At 48.2% G+C, this 27,636-nt stretch overlaps 1 protein-coding gene across 5 annotated transcripts in view; it reads left to right on the plus strand.

The window, feature by feature from the left end:
• The window catches only part of LOC134980424 (coiled-coil domain-containing protein 170-like), a 129,210-nt gene that overhangs the window by 13,209 nt on the left and 88,365 nt on the right, over nucleotides 1-27,636 (plus strand). For all 5 annotated transcript variants that reach the window (XM_063947237.1, XM_063947240.1, XM_063947239.1 and 2 more), the window contains 2 exons: nucleotides 3,308-3,363; nucleotides 23,883-23,922. In XM_063947237.1, the coding sequence (XP_063803307.1) occupies nucleotides 3,308-3,363; nucleotides 23,883-23,922 (96 nt within the window). The remainder of the gene's footprint in view (nucleotides 1-3,307; nucleotides 3,364-23,882; nucleotides 23,923-27,636) is intronic.

Raw genomic sequence — 27,636 nt, forward strand, 5'->3', positions numbered from 1 at the left:
TTTGCCCACGGCAACCAATCAGCTGCTCTGTACAATTGTATAGTATGCAAATGATAGATGTTACTTCAATGCTGATTGGTTGCCATGGGCAACTTCTCCACTGCTCACTTCTACACCATTTTCACTGCTTAATGAATAGACCTCTTTATCTGTCACCCCTTCCCTTCCCACCAAGTGTTAAAAAGTGTACGAAGTAGTGTTAAATTAGTTTACTTAATGTTCGGAAAAAAGTTCACAGATGTTCTCAGGCAGTATAGTGACGCTAACCCAGGGGGGTCCCATTTTTTTTAACTTGACCCAAATCTGCCGTCTGATGTGCAACATGGTTTTGCCCTGGTACAAAATTGTTCCTGTTTTTTCTTTGCTCCTAACTCTGAATATGCCCCAGGGGAGCTTTATAAATGAGGCTTGCTGTGTATATTTAACTGGTACGCGTTAAAGGTGTAATATACTGATTTCAACATTACATTATTTGCTGCGAGTCTCGTCAGACGGTATTCACTTCTGCACGTTTACAGCTGGTGGCCTAAGTCATGTTTGTACGCACTTGCTATGGAGACACTTATCATCGTAAGTGAAGCTGCCGTACAGAAAAGAAGATGGACGCCCACTGGAGCCAACGCAAACTCATTCGCAGCTCATACACTACAACAAAAAACCTCGACTGCTAGGATAGCCCTTTGGCTCTGCAGACTAGCTGCAGCAGTAGCGACGCTGGCGCCATGTTTCTCTACATACATGATCGCAGCCCGAAAGTAGCCATAACAAGCCTGTGTTTTTGCTGACACTCCCCGTTATCACCCCCAAACGGGCACTTCTCGTCAGTCACTCTGTGATGAAATCCTCACTGTGATCGCAATTGCAAAGGTACCTTGGCGCGTGCGCAGTCTTCGATAATCGCTCATTTGCAAAAATATAGACATTGGATACAAGCATGTATTGGGCCCTGGCTTCTCTTCCCTCTGCACCACTCGGAGTAGCACAGAGCTTTTGGTACATATCATTGTCACTGCTCACTCTGTGCCTCAGAATGCCCTATTTCATAGAAAGACAGATCCGAGCAAGTTCTATCCAGCTCAGAATAGGGCGCACATACCTGTGAGCAGAAATGCCTTAATTTGCATCTGTGCATGCACTGTATTCAGTAACTCTCCATTTGCGCCTGTGAACAGATATCTGTGCAGCTCAGAATCAACCCCATTACCGTCTACTAACACTAGCCAGTCTCTGCTATGGGGCTGATTCAGGGGGAGACGCTAATGCACAGCCGATGCATCTTTGTATACAGCGGCTGTGTGAAATTATGGTAAAGCCGCAGGAGGCGTCTTAAGTAAAACTACGCCCACTGCTGATCTCTCTGATCTGCAGCTGCATTCGAAGATGAACTGCGTGAACACTGGACATCCCGAGTATCCTTCAGGTTACCCATTGAAGTCCAGTAATATCACGCTGCCAGAGCCAGTGAAGTTGCATCCGACATGCCCCCATTTTCAGTAACACTGTCTGTAACCACCCCCTAACGCCATCAGCATGACAACCATGCTGCAGCTTTTGGGGCACTGTGAGCGACATCTCTTCCCTAGATCTGCACGTGTGCAGTATGGTTCCTGCACACTCGCAGATCATTAAACATTGGCCAACTGCGAAAAACAGCAACAGTAAATAGGGGGTCATTCCGAGTTGATCGTAGCTGTGCTAAATTTAGCACAGCTACGATCATTCACACTGACATGCGGGGGGACGCCCAGAACAGGGCTATCCCGCCCCACATGTCAGTTACGGCCCCCCTGCAGAAGTGCAAAGGCATCGCACAGTGGTGATGCCTTTGCATTTCAAGAATAGCTCCCAGCCAGCGCAGCTTTAGCGTGCTGGCCGGGAGCTACTCATTGCTCACCGGCCCGCAGCGGCTGCGTATTACGTCACGCAGCCGCTGCGGCCCGCCCCCCGTTTGGTCCGGCCACGCCTGCGTTGGCCGGACCGCTCCCACGAAATGGCGGCATTTGCAGCCCTGCTACAGCCTTCGGCCGTCTGGCATGCGCCGGTACATGTACAGTAGGGACCCGTTTGCTCGGCTGCGACAAAAAGCAGCGAGCGAATGGGTCACGATGACCCCCATAGCCCCTAATTTTACTGCAAACCTCTATGGAGTAAGAGAAAAATTAGTGGAGATAGTGGCCATCATACTGGATACCAAACATGATGACATAGGGGTCTATTTACTAAGCCTTGGAGAGAAATAAAGTGGACTGAGATAAAGTACCAACCAATCAGCTCCTACCTGTCATTTTTCAAACACAGCCTGTGACATGGCAGTTAAGAGCTGATTGGTTGGTACTTTATCACTGTGCAATTTTTCACTCTCCAAGGCTTCATAAATCTAGGCATAAGTCTTGGAAACATTTAAAGTACCAGCCAATCAGCTCCTAATTGCCATGGCTGTGTTTGAAAAATGACAGCTAGGAGCTGGTTGGTTGGTACTTTATCACTGTCCACTTTATCTTTCTCCCAAGTTTAGTACATAGACCCCTATGTCCTCAGTGACTGATGGAGGTTTCCGTGAACATATGGGGGCTCATTCCGAGTTGTTCGCTCTGTAAAAATCTTCGCATCGCAGCGATTTTCCGCTTAATGCGCATGCGCAATGTCCGCACTGCGACTGCGCCAAGTAAATTTGCTATGCACTTAGGAATTTTACTCACGGCTTTTTCTTCGTTCTGGCGATCGTAATGTGATTGACAGGAAATGGGTGTTACTGGGCGGAAACAGGCCGTTTTATGGGCGTGTGGGAAAAAACGCTACCGTTTCTGGGAAAAACGGGGGAGTGGCCGGAGAAACGGGGGAGTGTCTGGGCGAACGCTGGGTGTGTTTGTGACGTCAAACCAGGAACGACAAGCACTGAACTGATCGCAGAAGCCGAGTAAGTCTGGAGCTACTCAGAAACTGCTACGAGGTGTGTAATCGCAATATTGCGAATACATCGTTCGCAATTTTAAGATGCTAAGATTCACTCCCAGTAGGCGGCGGCTTAGCATGAGCAAATCTGCTAAAATCCGCTTGCGAGCGAACAACTCGGAATGACCCCCAATGTATTTCGCATATAGTAAATAACCTTATTAATATTTACTAATCAGAATAATATTGTTTGTCCTTTTATTGTTTTAGTGTGACGATAACACAACTATATTCTCATAGTTTCTGTGGTGATTGTAGTGGTTTTAATGAGTTTAGATTTTGAAAAGTTACTCAGTTTTGTTTTCTTTATTTCTGCTAAAGTACAAATGTAATTTTTATTCCTTATTTTTTTCAGAGTCACGAAAAAGTTTCATATCACAAAAATACAGATGGTTCCCCAAAAAACAGAAGGTATTTCTATGGTGAAGGGGGCATAATATGGACCAAAGGGGCATTACTGTGGGGCTTGATATGGTGGAATGTTTTTGTTTTTTTCTTGTAATGGCCCGAGGACTGTTTTTGCAGGTTAAAAAACTGGCGTGTAAGGTAGTCTTTTCCTGGGAGACCAAGCCCATGTTAGCGAGACCACACCCATTTTAACGAGGCCACGCCCCCTCACCGGGAGCACGCACACAAAATAGTTTTTACTGCTCGCACTTGGAGCCAAATTGGCTAGAAACAGCCCTGGCACAAAGCCTCATTTTGGGGCATTTATTACAGTCTGCATTTTCAATTCAGATTTGATATGATAATTATGCCCCAACGTGAATGTGAAAAAAAATATTTTCGCATGTATTTACCAAATTTGGGGTGCTAGGAAAGAGCATCTGAAAAAGCTCTGCCTGGTGAAGGGTTAGATGCAAAGTATAAACTACTGATAGCACTTTGCTTCTGGGTTTGGAACCAGCTATTGTACTGCGCAGTGGTGACAGGGAGAGGCAGAGGGTGACAACGTAAGGCAAGGGGAGGCAGACAGTGACAGTGGAATGCAAGGAAAGTTAGAGAGCGATAGGGGTAGGCAGTGGGTGACAGGGAGAGGCAGAGGGTGACAATGTAAGGCAAGGGGAGGCAGACAGTGACAGTGGAATGCAAGGAAAGTTAGAGAGCGATAGGGGTAGGCAGTGGGTGACAGGGAGAGACAGTGGGTGTCAGGGGTACAAGCACAATGTCCTATGCGGTGTGGAGAACGGGTGTGGTATAAAAGATAGTGTCTAGTTAGACAGTCAATAGATAGACACCATATGTTAGACAGACATTAGGTCGGTAGGGTCAAAAGGTCGACATGAAAAAGGTAGACAGTACAAAAGGTCCATAGGATCAAAAGGTCGACGGTGTCAAAAGGTCGACATGAAAATGGTCGACATGAAAATGGTCGACATAAAAAAAGGTAGTCATCATGTTTTTTGCATTTTTGTGGTTTGTGTGGATAGCTTTGTCATCAGGGACCCCCAATTGAAGAAAGACATGCCATCGCGGGGCTCGCTTCGCTTGCCACGTTTCGGGCTCGCTGCGCTCGCCACAAGGTTTATAACCAACTCTATGCTGACATGGATAGAGAAGGTATGAAATAGTCCAAAAACATGTTACATTTAAAAAAAAACATTAAAAAAAACCCATTTGTCTATCTTTTCTCTAACGTCCTAGTGGATGCTGGGAACTCCGTAAGGACCATGGGGAATAGCGGGCTCCGAAGGAGGCTGGGCACTCTAGAAAGATTTATGACTACCTGGTGTGCACTGGCTCCTCCCACTATGACCCTCCTCCAAGCCTCAGTTAGATCTTGTGCCCGGCCGAGGTTGGATGCACACTAGGGGCTCTCCTGAGCCCTTAGAAAGAAAGTATAGATTTAGGTTTTTTATTTTCAGTGAGACCTGCTGGCAACAGGCTCACTGCAGCGAGGGACTAAGGGGAGAAGAAGCGAACTCGCCTGCTTGCAGCCGGATTGGGCTTCTTAGGCTACTGGACACCATTAGCTTCATAGCGATCGACCGCAGGCCCAGTCCTTGGTGTTCGGGGCGGAGCCGCGCCGCCGTCCCCCTTACAGAGCCAGAAGCAAGAAGAAGTCCAGAAAATCGGCGGCAGAAGGCATCAGTCTTCACCAAGGTAGCGCACAGCACTGCAGCTGTGCGCCATTGCTCCTCATACACACTTCACACTCCGGTCACTGAGGGTGCAGGGCGCTGGGGGGTGGCGCCCTGAGAAGCAATAATAACACCTTGGCTGGCAAAAATACCACAATATATAGCCCCAGAGGCTATATATGTGGAAAATACCCCTGCCAGAATCCAGAAAAAAGCGGGAGAATAGTCCGCGGAAAAGGGGCGGAGCTATCTCCTGCAGCACACTGGCGCCATTTCTCCTTCACAGATCCGATGGAAGGAAGCTCCCTGGCTCTCCCCTGCAGTCTACACTACAGAGCAGGGTTAAAACAGAGAGGGGGGGCACTAAATTTAGGCGCAGTATAAATTATATAAAAGCAGCTATAGGGGACATAACTCAGTTAGTCCCTGCATTATATAGCGCTCTGGTGTGTGCTGGCATACTCTCACTCTGTCCCCCCAAAGGGCTTTTGTGGGTCCTGTCCTCATTGGAGCATTCCTTGTGTGTGTGCGGTGTGTCGGTACGGCTGTGTCGACATGTTTGATGAGGAGACTTATGTGGAGGCGGAGCAGATGCCGATAAATGAGATGTCGCCCCTGTGGGCCGACACCAGAGTGGATGGATAGGTGGAAGGTATTAACCGACAGTGTCAACTCCTTACATAAAAGGCTGGATGACGTAACAGCTATGGGACAGCCGGCTTCTCAGCCTGCGCCTGCCCAGGCGTCTCAAAGGCCATCAACGCTCCCTCAGATGGCAGACACAGATGTCGACACGGAGTCTGACTCCAGTGTCGACGAGGTTGAGACATGTACACAATCCACTAGGAACATCCGTTACATGATCCCGGCAATATAAAATGTGTTACACATTTCTGACATTAACCCAAGTACCACTAAAAAAAAAAAAAAAAGGGTTTTATGTGTGGGGAGAAAAAGCAGGCAGTGTTTTGTTCCCCCATCAAATGAGTGAATGAAGTGTGAAAAAGCGTGGGTTTCCCCGATAAGAAACTGGTAATTTCTAACAAGTTACTGATGGCGTACCCTTTCCCGCCAGAGGATAAGTTACGCTGGGAGATATCCCCTAGGGTGGATAAGGCGTTCACACGTTTGTCAAGGTGGCACTGCCGTCTTAGGATACGGCCACTTTGAAGGTACCTGCTGATAAATAGCAGGAGGCTATCCTGAAGTCTGTATTTACACACTCAGGTACTAGACTGAGACCTGCAGTCTGCTGCAGCGTGGTCTGTACCCCTTTCAAACAGGGATACTATTTTGCGAACATAAGACGTCGTCTTATATATGAGGGATGCACAGAGGAATATTTTGCCGGCTGGCATCCTGAATTATTGCAATGTCCATTCTGTCAGGAGGGTATTGGAGACCCGACACTGGACAGGTGATGCTGACTTTGAAAGGCACATAGAGCCTTATAAGGGTGAGGAATTGGTTGGGGATGGTCTCTGGGACCTCGTATCCACAGCTACAGCTGGGATGAAAATATTTTACCTCAGGTTTCCTCACAGCCTAAGAAAAGCACTGTATTATCAGGTACAGTCCTTTCGGCTTCAAAAAAGCAGGCGGGTCAAACGAGGGAAGAGGAAAAAAGCTGCACCAGCAGCCAGTTCCCAGAATCAAAATTCTTCCCCTGCTTCCTCTGAGTACACCGCATGACGCGGGGGCTCCACAGGCGTAGCCAGGTACGGTGGGGGGCCGCCTCAAAAATTTCAGCGATCAGTGGGCTCGCTCACAGGTGGATCCCTGGATCCTTCAAGTAATATCTCAGGGATACAAGCTGGAAGTCGAGGCGTCTCCCCCCCGCCGTTTACTCAAATCTGCCTTGCCGACAACTCCCTCAGGCAGGGAGGCTGTGCTAGAGGCAATTCACAAGCTGTATTCCCAGCAGGTGATAGTCAAGGTGCCCCTACTTCAACAAGGACGGGGTTACTATTCCACACTGTTCGTGGTACCGAAACCAGCCGGTTCGGTGAGACCCATTTTAAAATGGAAATCCTTGAACACTTACATAACAAAGTTCAAGATGGAATCGCTCAGGGCGGTTATTGCAAGCCTGGACGAGGGGGATTACATGGTATCCCTGGACATCAAGGATGCTTACCTGCATGTCCCTATTTACCTTCCTCACCAGGAGTACCTCAGATTGTGGTACAGGATTGCCATTACCAATTCCAGATACTACCGTTTGGACTGTCCACGGCACCGAGGGTGTTTACCAAGGTAATGGCAGAAATAATGATACTCCTTCATAAAAAGGGAGTTTTTATTTATCCCATACTTGGACGATCTCCTTATAAAGGCAAGGTCCAGGGAGCAGTTACTGGTCGGAGTAGCACTATCTCAGGAGGTGCTACAACAGCATGGCTGGATTCTGAACATTCCTAAGTCACAGCTGGTTCCTTCCACTCGCTTACTGTTCCTGGGGATGATTTTGGACACAGAACAGAAAAAAGTGTTTCTCCCGCAGGAGAAAGCCAAGGAGCTGTCATCTCTAGTCAGAGACCTCCTAAAACCTAAAAGGGTATCGGTGCATCGTTGCACACGAGTCCTGGGAAAAATGGTGGCTTCATACGAAGCAATTCCATTCGGCAGGTTCCATGCGAGGACTTTCCAGTGGGACCTCTTGGATAAGTGGTCGGGATCGCATCTTCAAATGCATCAAATGATAACCCTGTCTCCAAGGACCAGGGTGTCTCTACTGTGGTGGCTGCAGGGTGCTCATCTTCTAGAGGGCCGCAGTTTCGGCATACAGGACTGGGTCCAGGTGACCACGGATGCCAGCCTTCGAGGCTGGGGAGCAGTCACACAGGGAAGAAACTTCCAGGGCCTATGGTCAAGTCAGGAGACTTCCCTACATATAAATTCTGGAACTGAGGGACATTTACAATGCCCTAAGTCAGGCAAGGCCCCTGCTTCAAAATCAGCCGGTACTGATACAGTCAGACAACCTCACGGCAGTCGCCCATGTGAACCGACAGGGCGGCACAAGAAGCAGGATGGCAATGGCAGAAGCCACAAGGATTCTCCGATGGGCGGAAAATCACGTACTAGCACTGTCAGCAGTGTTCATTCCGGGAGTGGACAACTGGGAAGCAGACTTCCTCAGCAGACACGACCTACACCCGGGAGAGTGGGGACTTCATCCAGAAGTCTTCCTGCTGTTGGTAAACCGTTGGGAAAGGCCACAGGTGGACATGATGGCGTCCCGCCTCAACAAAAAGCTAAAGAGATATTGCGCCAGGTCAAGGGACCCTCAGGCGATAGCTGTGGACGCTCTAGTGACACCGTGGGTGTACTAGTCGGTTTATGTGTTCCCTCCTCTGCCTCTCATACCAAAGGTACTGAGAATAATAAGATGGCAAAAAGTAAGAACGATACTCGTGGTTCCGGATTGGCCAAGAAGGGCTTGGTACCCGGAACTTCAGAAACTGATATCAGAGGACCCATGGCCTCTGCCGCTCAGACAGGACCTGCGTCAGCAGGGGCCCTGTCTGTTCCAAGACTTACCGCGGCTGCGTTTGACGGCATGACGATTGAACGCCGGATCCTGAAGGAAAAGGGTATTCCGGAAGAAGTCATTCCTACGCTTATTAAAGCCAGGAAAGATGTTACAGCAAAGCATTATCACCGCATATGGCGAAAATATGTTGCATGGTGCGAGGCCAAAAAGGCCCCAACAAAAGGAATTTCAACTAGGTCGATTTCTGCATTTCCTGCAAGCAGGAGTGAATATGGGCCTAAAACTAGGCTCCATTAAAGTACAGATCTCGGCTCTGTCGATTTTCTTTCAAAAAGAACTAGCTTCAGTACCTGAAGTTCAGACATTGTGAAAGGAGTGCTGCATATTCAGCCCCCGTTTGTGCCTCCTGTGGCACCTTGGGATCTCAACGTGATGTTGAGTTTCTTAAAATCACATTGGTTTGAGCCACTAAATACCGTGGATCTGAAATATCTCACGTGGAAAGTGGTCATGTTATTGGCCTTGGCTTCAGCCAGGCGAGTGTCAGAATTGGTGGCTTTATCATGTAAAAGCCCTTATCTGATTTTCCATATGGATAGGGCAGAATTGAGGACTCGTCCCCAATTTCTCCCTAAGGTGGTGTCAGCGTTTCACCTGAACCAGCCTGTTAGGCGCCGGGGTCCGCTCGTCGGTGCGGCCCGGCGCCTAGCAACCAGGGACGCCGTGCGCGTACAGCCGCCGGCTCCCTGGCAACGCTAGACGCCGGGCGCACGGAGCCGCTCTGACCTTAGCAACGGGGACGCCACGTTCGGCCGCGTTCCCCGTTGCTGGGTCTGTTCTAATTATATTTTGGTGTGCTGGCCGTGCAGCATGCAAGCTGCACGGCATTACCTGAGATTACCTTGTCTGGATCCTGATTGGAGGGTTCCTGAATAAAGGCACTCTCAGGACTTCTTACAGACGCCGGTGATAGCTTCCTGTTTGCCTGTGTCAGCTACAGAGAGTTTCCAGTCCTGCTCAATCCGGTTGTTCCTGTCCTCAGTGATCCTGTACTCGGAAGTTTGTCATCTATTCCTGGAGTCTGACCGAGCACCTTTAACATCCTGTGGTGTTCGTGAGTCGCGGCGCAGCCGTGTGTTGCGGCTTGTCCGCTTACTGTTTATTATTTAGTTTATTTGTGTTCTGGAGCTTTTGCGGAGGATTCCGCTCCCACAGATCCACTCTGGTATCCAGCGGTGCTGGATAGGAGTAACGGATCAGTGGATCTTTGGTTGTCCTTTTCCCTGGCGGCTAGTCCGCACATACCTTTGGTTTAAGTTAGTTAGCTTGTAACCCCTGGCCTGGTTGCTTAGTCAGAGGGCCCCTTGTTATCACCCTGTCTCGGATTTCCCTTTGTCTCCCATTAAGACCTGCGGGGGCATCGGGGTTGGGCAGACATAATCCGCCCTTCGAACGCGGCTGCCATGGGCTCAAGCAACCATAGTCTCGCAGGGGATTTCTGATAACACGGGCGAGACAACGGAGTTAGGGCGCCAGGGGTTACTAGGCTCTCCTGCTCCCACAACCAGCATATCTTCCCAGTACTCAGACCTCTGCCATAAGATCACCTCTGGTCTGGAGTACGGGAATCATAACATTATCACCGGCCAGACAAAAAAAAAAAAAAATTTAAATTAACAGGAGTTAATCTTTTTTTTCACTTATTCAGTTGGGAGATTTTGTCGGCCTCATGAATCCCGCCGGTGTTGGGCCAAATCCTGGCCAGTTTCTAGTTAGTCAGATTCAAGAACTTACTCAGATGGTTCAGGATCTGTCCCTCCGGGTGAGGTCACAGGAAGATCTGTTACGGACTTCCCCGAGGGTCATCCCTGAACCAAAAATGCATCTGCCTGACCGTTTTTCTGGGGATAGAAAACAGTTTTTTAATTTTAAAGAGTCTTGTAAACTTTATTTTCGTTTAAGACCAGTCTCCCCAGGTACGGAGGCTCAGCGGGTTGGAATTATTATTTCTCTGCTTCAGGGGGATCCTCAGACCTGGGCTTTTGGTTTAAAGACAGACGATCCGGCCTTATCGTCTGTAGACGCCTTTTTAAAATCTTTAGGGCTATTGTATGACGACCCTGATAGAGAGGCGTCCGCTGAGAGTCAGTTGCGTGCTCTTAGACAGGGTAGGAATCCCGCAGAGAGTTATTGTACGGAGTTTCGCCGTTGGTCGAACGACTGTGGATGGAATGACCCAGCCCTACGCAGTCAGTTTCGCCTCGGCTTATCTGAATCTATAAAAGACAGTCTCCTTCAGTATCCCGCTCCTGGGACTCTCGATAAACTCATGGAGCTCTCTATTAAGATAGATCGTCGGCTCAGAGAGCGGAGGGCTGAAAAAGGGGCATCTGTCGGGTCTACTCCTTGTGTTCTTTCCATTCCTGTAGACATGGAGGAGCCTATGCAGATAGGTCTTTCCAAATTGTCTCCTGAAGAAAGAACCAGGAGGCAAAATTCTGGTCTTTGTTTATACAGTGGAGGTAAGGGACATTTTGCCCGTAGTTGTCCGAACAAGTCGGGAAACTTCCTGACCAAGTGAGTTGTGAGGGGGTTCACTTTGGTCTGCAGCTTATCTCCTCAAATAATTCACTGTTAGTTCCTGCTAAAGTTTCCTTTGGCAGCCTCTGTTCCTCGGTCTCTGCTTTTGTGGACAGTGGAGCTGCAGGGAACTTTATGGATTTAACATGGGCCAAGGCCTTAGGTATTCCTCAGTTAACCTTGGGTAGGTGTGTCACCATGCATGGTTTAGATGGGAGTCCCTTGTCCAATGGGGTTATTTCTCTATGCACACCTCCTGTTTTACTCTCGGTAGGAGCTCTGCATTCTGAAAAGATTGAGTTTTTCCTTACCCATTGTCCAGCAGTTCCTGTGGTTCTGGGTCACCCATGGCTGGCCTTTCATAATCCCATCATTGATTGGCAGTCGGGGGAGATCTTACAATGGGGTACCATCTGTAATAAAGAATGTATTACGCTTCCTATCCGAGTAGCTGCCGCCGTTCCCGCACCCATTCCTGGGGAATACCAGGATTTTGTTGATGTATTTTCCAAGGGCAATGCGGATATTCTGCCTCCCCATAGGCCTTATGATTGTGCCATTGAGCTAATTCCTGGTGCCACGTTGCCTAAAGGAAGGTTATATGCATTGTCTGGTCCTGAAACTGTGGCCATGAATGAGTATGTGAAAGAAAGCCTTGGGAAAGGATTTATCAGGCCATCTAAATCCCCTTTAAGTGCAGGTTTCTTCTTCGTAGAGAAGAAGTATGGTTCACTCAGACCCTGCATTGACTTTAGAGCTTTGAATAAAATCTCAGTAAAGAATACTTACCCTCTGCCGCTGATCTCTGTCCTCTTTGATCAGCTACGTTCGGCTGTGATTTTTTCTAAGATTGACCTGAGAGGAGCATATAACCTCATCAGAATCAAGTCAGGGGATGAGTGGAAAACGGCATTCAGTACTCAGTCAGGCCACTATGAGTATCTGGTTATGCCATTTGGCCTGTCTAACGCTCCGGCAGTTTTCCAGGATCTCATTAACGATGTGCTCCGTGAATTTCTTGGAAGATTCGTTGTAGTCTACTTAGACGATATTTTGATATATTCTGACTCTGTAGAACAACATGTTACCCAGGTGCGTCAGGTTCTAAAGAAATTACGTGAAAATCACCTATATGCCAAGCTGGAGAAGTGTGAATTTCATGTCACGGAGGTATCCTTTTTAGGGTACATTATTTCCCCTCGGGGATTCCGTATGGAACCAAAGAAGCTCCAAGCCATCCTTAGTTGGGCGCAACCCACCAACTTAAAAGCAATTCAGCGCTTTTTAGGGTTTGCGAACTACTATAGAAGATTTATTCACTCTTTCTCTGACCTAGTTGCTCCCATTGTGGCACTGACTAAGAAGGGAGCAGATCCTACCAATTGGTCACGTGAAGCTGAGTTATCTTTTCAGGCCTTGAAACAAGCCTTTGTCTCAGCCCCTGTCCTTAGACATCCCAACCCAGAATTGCCTTTCATTGTTGAGGTTGATGCCTCGGAGGTTGGAGTAGGGGCTATCCTTTCTCAGAAGGATCCGGATTCCCTTGAATTACATCCTTGTGCCTTTATGTCCAGGAAATTCTCATCTGCAGAATCCAACTACGATGTTGGTAACCGGGAATTGCTGGCTATTAAATGGGCTTTCGAGGAGTGGAGGCATTGGCTTGAAGGAGCGACTCATACCATTTCAGTTTTGACTGATCACAAAAATCTTCAATACATTGAATCAGCTAAACGACTGAATGCCCGGCAGGCTCGTTGGGCTTTATTTTTTACTCGTTTCAAATTCATTATCACCTTCAGGCCAGGTTCCAAGAATACTAAGGCAGATGCCCTGTCACGCAGTTTTCTTCCAGTTCAAGACAACAGTCCTGTTACTCCCATACTTCCGTCTTCAGTCATTCGGGCAGGCCTCACACAGGATGTATTTACCCAGTTAAAGCTGCTTCAACATCAAGCTCCTGGAAATACTCCTGCTGGTCGTCTTTTTGTCCCTGAGTTTTTGAGAGCAACTGTTTTGACGGAGTTTCATGATAGCAAAGTTGCCGGGCATCCGGGAATCGCTAAGACTTTGGAATTAGTCTCCCGCTCAGTATGGTGGCCTGGTCTTTCCAAAGACATTAAAGAGTTTGTTTTTTCGTGTCAGGTCTGTGCACAGCATAAAGTTCCCCGTTCTTTGCCTATAGGTCAACTTATGCCCTTGAATGTTCCTCTTAGGCCATGGTCGCATATCTCCATGGATTTTGTGGTGGACCTCCCTCTGTCAGCCGGATGCCGAGTCATATGGGTGGTAGTGGACCGTTTTAGCAAAATGGCCCATTTCATTGCTCTTCCCCGATTGCCATCTGCCCAGGGATTGGCAGTCTTGTTCCTCCGCCATGTTTTCAGACTCCATGGCTTACCCACTGATATTGTTTCTGATCGGGGTCCACAATTCATTGCACAATTTTGGAAGTCTTTTTGTGCTTCATTAAAGATGAAATTATCTTTAACGTCTGGCTATCATCCCCAATCCAATGGGCAGACTGAGCGAGTTAACCAATCTCTAAAACAATATTTGCGTTTGTACTCGGCCAAACTCCAAAATGACTGGTCTGAGTTTCTTCCATTGGCGGAGTTTGCTTATAATAATGCCTGTCATTCCTCCACCAATGTGTCTCCATTTTTTGCAGTTTTTGGTTTTCACCCCAGAGCTAATTCATTTTTTCAACATTCCTCTGTCTCCTCTCTGGCCCTGACCTCTCATCTTAAACTTATTTGGAGAAAAGTGCACCTGGCTCTCAGAAAAGCAGCATTCCGGGAAAAAAAAATTTCTGACAGGCTCCGGCGGCCGTGCACTTTTAAAGTAGGAGACAGGGTGTGGTTGTCGACTCGCAACATTAAACTTCGACAAACCTCAGCCAGATTGGGTCCTAGATTTATTGGACCATTTCACATTATCAAAAAAGTCAATCCAGTTGCTTTCCGGTTACGTTTACCAAAAACTTTGCGGATCGGAAATACCTTCCATTGCTCATTGCTGAAACCATATGTTTCGTCTAGTAGATTTCCTCGTAAAATATCTCAGGGGAGATCACCAATAAATGTACAGGGTCAGCAGGAGTTCTTGGTGGAGAAGGTTCTCGATTCCAAGTTGTCCCGGGGTCGGCTTTATTTTTTGGTACATTGGAGAGGTTATGGGCCAGAGGAAAGGTCTTGGGTCCTGGATGAGGATCTTCATGCCCCGAGGCTCAAAAGGGCATTTTTTCGAGAATTTCCTCAGAAACCTGGCTTTAGGGGTTCCTTGACCCCTCCTCAAGGGGGGGGTACTGTTAGGCGCCGGGGTCCGCTCGTCGGTGCGGCCCGGCGCCTAGCAACCAGGGACGCCGTGCGCGTACAGCCGCCGGCTCCCTGGCAACGCTAGACGCCGGGCGCACGGAGCCGCTCTGACCTTAGCAACGGGGACGCCACGTTCGGCCGCGTTCCCCGTTGCTGGGTCTGTTCTAATTATATTTTGGTGTGCTGGCCGTGCAGCATGCAAGCTGCACGGCATTACCTGAGATTACCTTGTCTGGATCCTGATTGGAGGGTTCCTGAATAAAGGCACTCTCAGGACTTCTTACAGACGCCGGTGATAGCTTCCTGTTTGCCTGTGTCAGCTACAGAGAGTTTCCAGTCCTGCTCAATCCGGTTGTTCCTGTCCTCAGTGATCCTGTACTCGGAAGTTTGTCATCTATTCCTGGAGTCTGACCGAGCACCTTTAACATCCTGTGGTGTTCGTGAGTCGCGGCGCAGCCGTGTGTTGCGGCTTGTCCGCTTACTGTTTATTATTTAGTTTATTTGTGTTCTGGAGCTTTTGCGGAGGATTCCGCTCCCACAGATCCACTCTGGTATCCAGCGGTGCTGGATAGGAGTAACGGATCAGTGGATCTTTGGTTGTCCTTTTCCCTGGCGGCTAGTCCGCACATACCTTTGGTTTAAGTTAGTTAGCTTGTAACCCCTGGCCTGGTTGCTTAGTCAGAGGGCCCCTTGTTATCACCCTGTCTCGGATTTCCCTTTGTCTCCCATTAAGACCTGCGGGGGCATCGGGGTTGGGCAGACATAATCCGCCCTTCGAACGCGGCTGCCATGGGCTCAAGCAACCATAGTCTCGCAGGGGATTTCTGATAACACGGGCGAGACAACGGAGTTAGGGCGCCAGGGGTTACTAGGCTCTCCTGCTCCCACAACCAGCATATCTTCCCAGTACTCAGACCTCTGCCATAAGATCACCTCTGGTCTGGAGTACGGGAATCATAACACAGCCTATTGTGGTGCCGGCGGCTACTAGTGAATTGGAGGACTCCAAGTTGCTAGACGTTGTCAGGGCCCTGAAAATATATGTTTCCAGGACAGCTGGAGTCAGAAAATCTGACTCGCTGTTTATCCTGTATGCACCCAACAAGCTGGGTGCTCCTGCTTCTAAGCAGTCTATTGCTCGTTGGATTTGTAGTACAATTCAGCTTGCACATTCTGTGGCAGGCCTTCCATAGCCACAATATGTAAATGCCCATTCCACAAGGAAGGTGGGCTCATCTTGGGCGGCTGCCCGAGGGGTCTCGGCTTTACAACTTTGCCGAGCAGCTACTTGGTCAGGGGCAAACACGTTTGCTAAATTCTACAAATTTGATACCCTGGCTGAGGAGGACCTGGAGTTCTCTCATTCGGTGCTACAGAGTCATCCGCACTCTCCCGCCCGTTTGGGAGCTTTGGTATAATCCCCATGGTCCTTACGGAGTTCCCAGCATCCACTAGGACGTTAGAGAAAATAAGAATTTACTCACCGATAATTCTATTTCTCGTAGTCCGTAGTGGATGCTGGGCGCCCATCCCAAGTGCGGATTGTCTGCAATACTTGTAAATAGTTATTGTTAACTAAAGGGTTATTGTTGAGCCATCTGTTGAGAGGCTCAGTTGTTTTCATACTGTCAAACTGGGTATTGTATCACGAGTTGTACGGTGTGATTGGTGTGGCTGGTAAGAGTCTTACCCGGGATTCTAAATCCTTCCTTATTATGTCAGCTCGTCCGGGCACAGTATCCTAACTGAGGCTTGGAGGAGGGTCATAGTGGGAGGAGCCAGTGCACACCAGGTAGTCATAAATCTTTCTAGAGTCCCCAGCCTCCTTCGGAGCCCGCTATTCCCCATGGTCCTTACGGAGTTCCCAGCATCCACTACGGACTACGAGAAATAGAATTACCGGTGAGTAAATTCTTATTTTTTATGTCAACTATTTTCATGTCGACCTTTTGTACTGTCTACCCTTTTCATGTCGACCTTTTGACCCTGTCGACCTGATGTCTGTCTAACATATGGTATTGACTGTCTAACTAGACACTGTCTATCTATCAAATGGACCCCGTGGAGAACAGGGGGCATGTACAGTACAGTACCTTGGTGGGGGCAGGAACACTGCGGCCTCTGCTCGGTCTGTGACAGGGGCCCCCGTCCCTTGTACTTTCCTCAGTTTGACCCTCGGCAGGCAGACTCTGACAGTGCCAGTTACACCGGGTGTGAGCTGCCTTTAATTCACTGACAGTGGGGAATCAGAAAAAACTGTACAGCAGTTTGCTACTAAGAGGCGGTGTGTGGCTGTGATCATCTGCGCTGATAGGTGACAGGACTCCTCTATCAGTCCGGCACACACAAGATTAGCCCTGCCTAACTAAGGTGAGGGACATTGTTTTTAAAAGAAATTGCACATTGTGGGCAGGACTTGGAAGCCAGGATCTTATGCCTCGAAAGAAATCTGTATACAAAAACTGAAAACTCCTTTCATGAACTGATTTATGTGATGTTTTAAACAGAAAATCATTATATTATTGGAATGTTATTGAGCGCCCTCTCCATATTTGTGTAAGGATATTTGGAGACTCACTGAGAGGAGCAGCCATTTTGTTTTTCTGTAAGAGCAGGATAAGCGTAATGTTTGGTGGCGGATTAGATAGATAGATAGAGATATATACTGTGTATATATGTATTTTGTGGGTGCGTGTTGGGTGGAGGTTGAGGGGTATCAAAACGTTTTGTTGCACTTGGGCCCACTAAACTCTTGTTCTGCCATCGATGGAGCCAATTCAGGGAGAATTAGGTTGTTTATCCAGGAAGAAGCTATTTGGCAACAACTGGCAGCCAGAATGTACCACATTAAGTGTTGGGTATGTTTACGGATAGGTTCTATCTATCTATCTATCTATCTATCTATCTATCTATCTATCTATCTATCTATCTATCTATCTATCTATCTATCTATCACCAAACATTACGCTTATCCTGCTCTTACAGAAAAACAAAATGGCTGCTCCTCTCAGTGAGTCTCCAAATATCCTTACACAAATACTGAGTAAGAGGGATATTGGAGCCAGAACCTGTGTTATGTTTTAGATAACATGATGTATGCTTTTCCATCTTTTATCCTGGGGCATTTATAAAATATGTGGAGCTGAATGCCTTCCTGCCCGCAGTCGTGCTAGCCTCTGGATATATTTTGTGGATAGGGCTGAGTACTAAGTAGCACCGGGGAAACACATCAGATGAATTTTCCCGAATCCATTTGCAGGAAGAAGTGATGACAACCGTGGGCGCACGCTGTTGTTTTATGCAAATCCGAGAGTGGTCTTGAGAACATTTCTAAGGAGTTAGAAAAATATGAATTCATTAAAAGTTTTACAGACTTTTAAGGCTGCACAATGGGGATAGAAAAGAACGATCTTTATGCATCGTTAGCGCCTAAGAAATCACAATGTAAATGAGTAGTGTATTTACAGCCACGTTTTTCCTATCACAGGAATTTCTAACCATTGTTGTCTTCAGCAGGAGCGTTAGTTTTAATGATGTACTTATGAATAGGTTTATGGGAAATGCAAAGTGTTGTTTTTTCAGTTTTAAAGAGCGCAATGACCAATTTACTACTGAATATTAAAACCATCATGAATTTAATGTTTACAATGTGGTCTATAATTTGTTCTTAACCCAGTGCTTCCCAAACTTTTTTTGAGTCACCGCACCCCTAGGTCCAAAGTTACTCATTTTTACATTTACAAATGAATATGAAATTAAGTAAATTGTGTTTATATGTTCATTTATGTGGTGAGGGACAGGATTTGCATCTATTACATTGACCATAAATAATTTTAATTGGTCCTGGACCACCAACCCAAGGCACCCCTGCAAGTACCCCAATACACCCCAGGGTGCCACAGCACATAGAGGTCTATTTACTAAGCCTTGGGTGGAGATAAAGTCCCAGCCAATCAGACAGTTAGGAGCTGATTGGCTGGTCATTTAGCTCCGTCCACTATCTCCTTCCAAGGCTTTAGTAAGTAGACACCATAGTTTGGGAACCACTGTCATTAACCTAATTTTTTGTCAATTTAGTAATATATATGTAGCTTCTGGGCTTAGGGGGTTATTCAGAGGTGTTTGCAAACCAAAAAAGTTAGCAGTTGGGCAAAATCATGCTTCACCGCAGGTGAGGCAGATGTAACAGGTGCAGAGAGATTTAGATTTAGAATCCAGCTATTATATAACTAGACATCATAATCATTGCATTTTGTTGCACCAGCCTTCCAGCCTTCACCAGAGATTCACCTCCTATAATAACATGTAAGTGGGGATGCATGTATATCTAATTGTTGCACACGTTCCACAAACACTCACACAGTATTTTGCTTACACTTGACTGTACTTGTAAGTCACTCCAGGTGTAGTCGGGGCACAAGTCAGTGATATACAAAAATCTATTTATCCAACTCTAACTGAACCACTCACTGGACCTAATTCAGGTTGGATCGCATATGGGGGGGTCATTCCGAGTTGATCGCACGCTGACGATTTTCGCAGTGCAGCGATCAGGTTACTACTGCGCGTGCGTATGCACCGCAGTGCGCAGGCGCGTCGTACGGGTACAAACAGCATTGTTGCTGTGCAGTGCTTTTATGCTTTTAGCGATGTTCCATTCGCACAGCCGTTCGCAAGGACATTGGGTGTCAACTGACCGTTTTCTGGGAGTGGTTGGGAAAACGCAGGCGTGTCCAGGCGTTTGCAGGGCGGGTGTCTGACCTCAATTCCTGGACCGGACAGGCTGAAGTGATCGCAAAGGGCTGAGTAAGTTCAGACCTACTCAGAAACTGTAAAAAACTTTTTCGTCCCGCTCGGCTGCACATGCGATCGCACACTTACAAAGCGAAAAATACACTCCCCCGTGGGCGGTGACTATACGTTTGCACGGCTGCAAAAAGTAGCTAGCGAGCGATCAACTCGTAGTCACACGCAGGCGCTCCAAAATAAAAAATGGCGACGGGTCTCCTGCCGTTGCAGCCAGGCTGCGCCGGCAGGAGACATCCACAATTTCAGCGATCATGTAGACGTCAGTTCTGTTCAGTCAAATATAAATTCTAACAAATGATAAATAGAATATGATGCTTTTAGAAAACGCAGAATTCAGATATTTATCAGTGCAATATTATGAAATACAAATAGCGGCATTAAGGCTTAAGCATCAGAGGGTCAGGCTGCGATAGTCCGATTCAGCCACCCAAGCGCCCTCTAGTCGCATCTGCTGTTCAGCATCTCCCAGGGAGCAATAATAAAATATTGGCAAGCTAAAATGCTTTAGGCCTAATAAATATCTTGGTAGGTGAATATACACAGACTATACAACTAGTAGATCCTAGAAGTTTTGGCACTCCTGAGCTAAGGTCTCAGGTTCTCTTCTTGCAATGGAAACAGGATAACTTATAATTTGAAGGGGACAGGTAACCGGTGTAACCTGTTCAGTGACTGGTATTTAGCAACTACAGATGCATCGGTCAAACATTAGTTTACCTTCAAACACAGGATTATTTCCATCAACCATTTGAGGCCACAACAATTACAAAGCAGAAGGGTTGTCAGGTAGACTGTTTACAGTAAAACACATGCCTCCCTGGAATTAGGTCAGGTGCAATGCTGCATGATTGCATAGTAACAAGTACCTTACAAGCATATAGTATGCAGATATAACTGGGGCTCCCACGTCATCCCTTTGTTTTGTTTTCCAGGACAGTGTTGGTTTATGCTACAGGGCATATTTATCAATATTTTTTTTACTAAAATAATGACATTGATAGCTGGTGCTGCAAGTAAAGGCAAAGTCTGAGTATTGTTTTAAGAAAAATACCCTGAGAAGTGTTGGGGGAGAGAATCCCAGGGACAGCGCTTTCTCGCAAGCTGTGTCTGTCACAGTCAGGGCTGAGTCTTGGACTTGGATTAGGGGTAAGAGGTGCCGATGATGGTAAGGGCTGGAAATTGGGCAGACTGATATAATTTCTGCGCATGTCCAGGAGTCAGAGTATAGCTAATGAAAGATAGGTGCGAGTAGAAGGTCCAGAGGCATTAGTGGTTGACTGCCAAGTTGGCACCAGATAATGGTTAGTGGATGGATGCGGGAGATTCAGGAAACTGAACTAAGACCGCGGTATACTGGATAGTGCTAAACGGGTGCTGGAGACTGCAGGACGATGGCTATACACTGGAGATTGCAGGACGATGGCTATACACTGGAGACTGCGGGACGATGGCTATACACTGGAGACTGCGGGACGATGGCTATACACTGGAGACTGCAGGACGATGGCTATACACTGGAGACTGCGGGACGATGGCTATACACTGGAGACTGCGGGACGATGGCTATACACTGGAGACTGCGGGACGATGGCTATACACTGGAGACTGCGGGACGATGGCTATACACTGGAGACTGCGGGACGATGGCTATACGCTGGAGACTGCGGGACGATGGCTATACGCTGGAGACTGCAGGACGATGGCTATACGCTGGAGACTGCAGGACGATGGCTATACACTGGAGACTGCAGGACGATGGCTATACACTGGAGACTGCAGGACGATGGCTATACACTGGAGACTGCGGGACGATGGCTATACGCTGGAGAATGCGGGACGATGGCTATACACTGGAGACTGCAGGACGATGGCTATACGCTGGAGACTGCGGGACGATGGCTATACGCTGGAGACTGCGGGACGATGGCTATACGCTGGAGACTGCGGGACGATGGCTATACGCTGGAGACTGCGGGACGATGGCTATACGCTGGAGACTGCAGGACGATGGCTATACGCTGGAGACTGCAGGACGATGGCTATACGCTGGAGACTGCAGGACGATGGCTATACGCTGGAGACTGCAGGACGATGGCTATACACTGGAGACTGCAGGACGATGGCTATACGCTGGAGACTGCAGGACGATGGCTATACACTGGAGACTGCAGGACGATGGCTATACACTGGAGACTGCGGGACGATGGCTATACGCTGGAGAATGCAGGACGATGGCTATACACTGGAGACTGCGGGACGATGGCTATACGCTGGAGACTGCGGGACGATGGCTATACGCTGGAGACTGCAGGACGATGGCTATACGCTGGAGACTGCAGGACGATGGCCATACGCTGGAGACTGCAGGACGATGGCTATACGCTGGAGACTGCAGGACGATGGCCATACGCTGGAGACTGCAGGACGATGGCTATACGCTGGAGACTGCAGGACGATGGCTATACACTGGAGACTGCAGGACGATGGCTATACACTGGAGACTGCGGGACGATGGCTATACACTGGAGACTGCAGGACGATGGCTATACACTGGAGTGGTGTTTAGAAAATATAGTTGACAGCTGGACAAATACCAGTGGCCTTTGGATAATCACTGGGCAGGGACTCGAAGCTCTTAGGACACTAGGCTGGCCAGTGGAGTCTCTTTGCTGAACACCGGGATGAAACCAGTGAGATGTTAGATGGACACCGTGCTGGAACCGGTGAGGCTTTGGCTGAACACTGGGCTGGTACCGATGAGATATTTACTGGACACCGGCCTGGAACATAGTTTGGGTGTGTTTCTGAAAGTGGCTGCATATCTGGTAGTCTCAATGGAAGTGGAAGTGTCAATGGTGCGACCGATGGTGGCTCCTAAACATACACAAAGCCTGATTGCAGCGTCTAACAGTGGGAGTCTCAGTCCTTGCATATTTGGATGCACACTAAGGGGGGGCATTGTAGCGGCAATAGCATAAAGTTATCCTCTATTCGACGCGATCGCATCGCGGGGCAGCGCCACACATGCTGGGCCGCCGTGGCCTGTACTGGGCGGCCCCTAGCATGTGAGTAAATCTGCGACCAACTCTGAATAGCCCCCCAAGTGTACAGATAGGGTGCAATGCAACAATGCTTACAGCTCTGTATACCGGCGAATATGGTTCATGTGCTCACACTGCAGCGGCATCTACAGCGATATGCATTCCACTCTGCATCAGGCCCCTACTGTATGAGAGAAGAGAGAGTGTATACGCGTCATATATATCTACTGAAAACCCAACGCATAAAGTGCTGCATTGAGAACATGAACAATAGGCCTAATTCAGACCTGATTGCAGCAGCAAATTTGTTCTCTAATGGGCAAAACTATGTGCACTGCAGGTGGGGCAGATATAACATGTGTAGAGAGAGAAAGATTTAGGCCCAATGGGGTCATTCCGAGTTGATCGCACTTTGCCGATTTTCGCTGCGTAGCGATCAGTGAAAAAAAACGGCTAATCTGCGCACTGGTTTTGCACTGGTTCTAGCGACGATTCCAATCGCACAGCCGAACGCAAGGAGATTGACAGGAAGTGGGAGTTTCTGGGTGTCAACTGACCATTTTCTGGGAGTGTTTGGAAAAACGCAGGAGTGGCCAGGCGTTTGCTGGGCGGGTATCTGACGTGGGTGTGGTTCATCAAATCGACAGTGTCTAGGTCGACAATGTTTAGGTCGACCACTATAAGTCGACAGTCACTAGGTCGACATGGATGGAAGGTCGACAGGGTTTCTTGGTCGTCATGTGCTAGGTCGACATGTCTAAAGGTCGACATGAGGATTTTTTTTTTTTGGGGTGTCCTTTTCTTCGTAGAGTGACCGGGATCCCACATTAGTGCACCGCGTCCCCTTGCATGGCTCGCTTCGCTCGCCATGCTTCGGGCATGGTGCTTTCGCTCCGCTACCGCTTCGCTCGGCACACTTTACCGTTCCAATCGTAGTCCACGTGGATCGTTAAGTATGAAAAAAGAAAAAAAAAGAAAAAAAATGTGAAAAACTCATGTCGACCTTTAGACCTGTCGACCTAGCACATGTCAACCTAAAAACCCTGTCGACCTTCCATCCATGTCGACCTAGTGACTGTCGACCTATAGTGGTCGACCTAAACATTGTCGACCTAGACACTGACGATCTTCAGACCGGATCCCATCTGACGTAATTACCGTGTCACTCGTCGCAGAAATCATCGCACAGAATAAGTAACTACAGGCTGGTCTTGTTCTGCACAAAAAGTGTTTGCTGCCGCACGGCTGCACAGGCGTTCACACTCCTGCAAAGCGAAAATACACTCCCCCGTGGGCGGCGACTATGCGTTTGCACGGCTGCTAAAAGTAGCTAGCGAGCGATCAACTCGGAATGAGGGCCAATGTGCAGTCTATACTGCAGACTTCTCTACATATTTAGCTCTATCGGATACTGCAAAAACCACTCTGTGTAGAAAGTAATAAAACTGAAGAGCTATAGAAATAAACTTCTGTACAATACTTTCTAAAGTTACTGGTTTGATATTATTTAGCAACTGTGATTTTAAACTGACCCAAGAATCGCCTCTACTCTAGACATTGCCGCTGTGTGAGCACTTTGTAACTGCAATGCTGTGATGTTTTCCAGACGCTACTATGACCTGCCTGACAGTCGGGGAGAAGCTAAGGTAAGCCAGGACGCCTACACACTATTACAAGCTCAGGAGTTCATGCAGGCCAAGCATCAGTAAGGGACACAGGGGGTCATTCCGAGCTGATCGCTCCCTGCCGTTGTTCGCAGCGCGGCGATCAGGTGAAAAATCTGCATTTCTGCGCATGCGTATGCCTCCGCAATGTGCACGCGCGTTGTACGGGTACAAAGCCCGTCGTGGTTGTGCACAGGTTCTAGCGAAGCTGTCAGTTGCACTGACGGCCGAAAGAAGATCGACAGGAAGGGACCGTTTCTGGGTGTGTTTGCAAAAACGCAGGCGTGTCTGAAAAAACGCAGGCGTGGCTGGGCGGGTGTATGACGTCAAATCCGGACACGAATAGGCTGAAGAGATCGCAAGCGCTGGGTAGGTTCAGAGCTACTCAGAAACGGCACAAACTGTTTATGCAGAGCTCGGCTGCACAGGCGTTCACACTCCTGCTAAGCTAAAATACACTCCCAGTGGGCGGCGGCATAGCGTTTGCACGGCTGCTAAAACTAGCTAGTGAGCGATCAACTCAGAATGACCCCCAAAATGTACTGTACAGTATTTATATATAAGGGCTGAAGCACAGCAAAGAAAGCAAAATCCAGCATGTACCGTAACTACACGTGAACAAACCACGGGGGTCATTCAGACACGATCGCTGCTGTGCATTTTCGCACAGCGGACGATCAGGTCCTAATTGCGTATGCACCGCAATGCGCATGTGTGTCGGATAACAACTACGGGCATCGTCGGTTAGCGACTGGATGGTGCGGAAAATCCGATTGCACAGTTGTACACAAGGTGGTTGACAGGAAGAGGCCATTTGCGGGTGGCAACTGAGCGTTTACAGGGAGTGTCCGGTAAAATGCAGGCGTGCCCAAGCGTTTTCAGGGAGGGTGTGTGACGTCAGCTCCGGCCCCGATCAGCCTGATTCTTTCGCACTGGAGGAGTAAGTTCTGGGCTGCGCACATACTGCACACAGTGGATTTTTGCAGATCTGCGTACACATAGGATCGCACACTTGCACGGCGAATTTACACTCCCCCTGGAGGGGGTGTCTATCTGAACGCAGGACAGCAAAATTACAGCCCAGCGATCAGGTCTGAATGAACCCCCATATTCCAATGCAAGGGCTGAGAATGCATTTAATATTTTGCATGCAGGGTAAATACTGGCTGCTTTTGCATGTAGCCTACAAATACAGGACAGCTTTATTTTTACACTGCAAGTTAGATTTGAGCTTAGCCATGCCATTCTCATGTCTAACTCTCTCTGCACATTACTGCTGTCCCATCTTCTGGTGCCACTCTGTCACTGCTGCTCTGCATAGCGGGGAATGAATGATGGCCGCTTGTGCGCCTTATCCACACTGTGCCAGGATAGGCTAGGGGCTCCAAGGGTGCTGTGACGAAAACTGACGACGAAAGCGTCCAAGCGTGACGAAAACTGGTGCATGATGCACAGTCACGTTTTCAAACTGTGTGTCCCAGGGGGTGTGGCTTAGTGCATTGTGAGGCCACACCCAATCTTGGGAGGTATAGTCTTACCACGGTGCACAGTTGCTGGCTTCACTCCCACCTTTAGCATCATGTGATTACACAAGGGGCAGACAGAAACTAGTCTCCGCATATTATCGCAGCCGCGGCTCTGGCAGCAGACGCAGCTTCGTCCACCACTGAGTCAAGCCCTATTGCGGTCATCCTTCTCAATGATGGCTCAAACGATAAGCGGCTGAACCATTTTTGGGTGAAATAAAATAGAAAGGTGTTTTTGTACAACTGGTGAAAAAAACAAAACAAAACATTTTACTGGAGTGACAATAATTCCTTAATTTCCATATGAATATCGGTCGGTCCTCATTTCACATTCGGAGAACTATTTTTTCTTATTTTCAGGACGATGTTTAAAAAAATGTTTACATTATTTTTAGCAAATTGATAGTTTAAAATATTTTCGATAACACATTAATATAATAAATGAAATATAAACATAATAATTATTATTATTACCAGTTATTTATATAGCGCACACATATTCCGCAGCGCTTTTACAGAGAATAATTGGCCATTCACATCAGTCCCTGCCCCAGTGGAGCTTACAATCTATGGGGATCATTCTGACGTGATCGCACGCTGCCGCTCATCGCAGCGCAGCGATCAGGTGAGAAGTGCGCATGCGCCGGCGCATAGCTGACAGCCGACGGCTGTCATTGCCTAGCGATCGCCTCTGCCTGATTGACAGGCAGAGGCGGGAGGGGGCGGGCCGGCGGCGCTTGGCTGCCGTTTTGTGGGCGCGGGCCGGCCAACGCAGGCGTGGCTGGACTGTGCGGGGGGCGGGCCTTAGCGGCTGCATGACGTTACACGCAGCCGCTGCGACCCTGGCAGCGACGAGTATCTCCCGGCCAGCGCGCAAAAGCTGCGCTGGCCGGGAGCTACCCCTGAAGTGCAAAAGGTTGCTTTTGTACTTCTGGGAGCGGGGAGGGGGGGGGGGGGCTAGCCTGATATGCGGGGTGGACTAGCCCTGTGCTGGGCGTCCCCCCGCATGTCAGTGTGCCTGATCGTAGCCCTGCAAAATTTAGCAGGGCTACGATCTGGTCTGAATTAGGCCTTATATTCCCTACCACATGTACACGCACACCCATTCACGCTAAGGTTAACTTTTTTGTTGGGAGCCAATTAACCTGCCAGTATATTTTTGGATTGTGGGAGGAAACCCACGCAAGTACGGGGAGAATATTCAAACTCCACACAGTTAGGGCCATGATGGGAATTGAACCCATGACCCCAGTGCTGTGAGGCAGTAATGCTAACCATTACACCGTCCGTACTGCTTATAATGCACTGTAACCAAGAATGCTGGGTAGCGTTATACAAGGCACAGTTGGCGGGATGTAATGCAGTCTGAGATCACCGCATGGTTTTGCCTTGGAAGTGATTGCCCCTTTAATGTCCGAGATCAATCGGCATCCCGCACCTCCGGCAATCTCGGGTTCCTTTACATCCCGTCGGTGGGTGTGTTTTCTTGTTGAACTCATTACTGCATAGATTGAAAAAAACACAATAACAGGATATTAGAGTATGTAAGGCATGTCACAGCATAAATATATAGCATAACCTCACACCATGGACTGGGCAGGACAGATAACAGGGGCATGGGTTGTGCAACTCACTGAAGCTATCGGGAGCCACAGGTGATATTATCTCAGAACTCTGTGATCCTGTACCCAAAATATGGGCAAGTAGACAGAGTCAGCGTTGGTGAAGGAGACAAGGGAGTAGATGCTGATTCTGAGTCATAGTTGTGGACAGCTGCAGAAGCCAGATATATTACTAATGCCCTATTTAGTGGAAAGACAAATCTGGACAAGTTATATCCACCTCAGAATAGGACGGACACATGCTAAAATGCATAAAGTCGCATCTGCGCTGAATGCAAATACTCGTAGGTAGTGTCCATGAAGGGAGATCCGTGCAACTCAGAATCAGCCCTGAGTGAGGAGAATATGAGGGAAGGGAGCCCACCCCCTAAGAGCTTACATAATAAGGGAAAGGGGTGAACAATTGTAAAGTGAACTGGGAAAAATGGTGAAGGTTTGAGAAGTGCCAAGTTATGAGGAGGGCTGATACACTGTAATAAAAAAGGGCAGCATGATGGCACAGTGGTTAGCATTACTTTTGCATAGCTTTGGGGTTATGAGTTTGATTC

This window comes from Pseudophryne corroboree, chromosome 12 (assembly GCF_028390025.1).
Source record: "Pseudophryne corroboree isolate aPseCor3 chromosome 12, aPseCor3.hap2, whole genome shotgun sequence".
NCBI classification, from domain to species: domain Eukaryota; kingdom Metazoa; phylum Chordata; class Amphibia; order Anura; family Myobatrachidae; genus Pseudophryne; species Pseudophryne corroboree.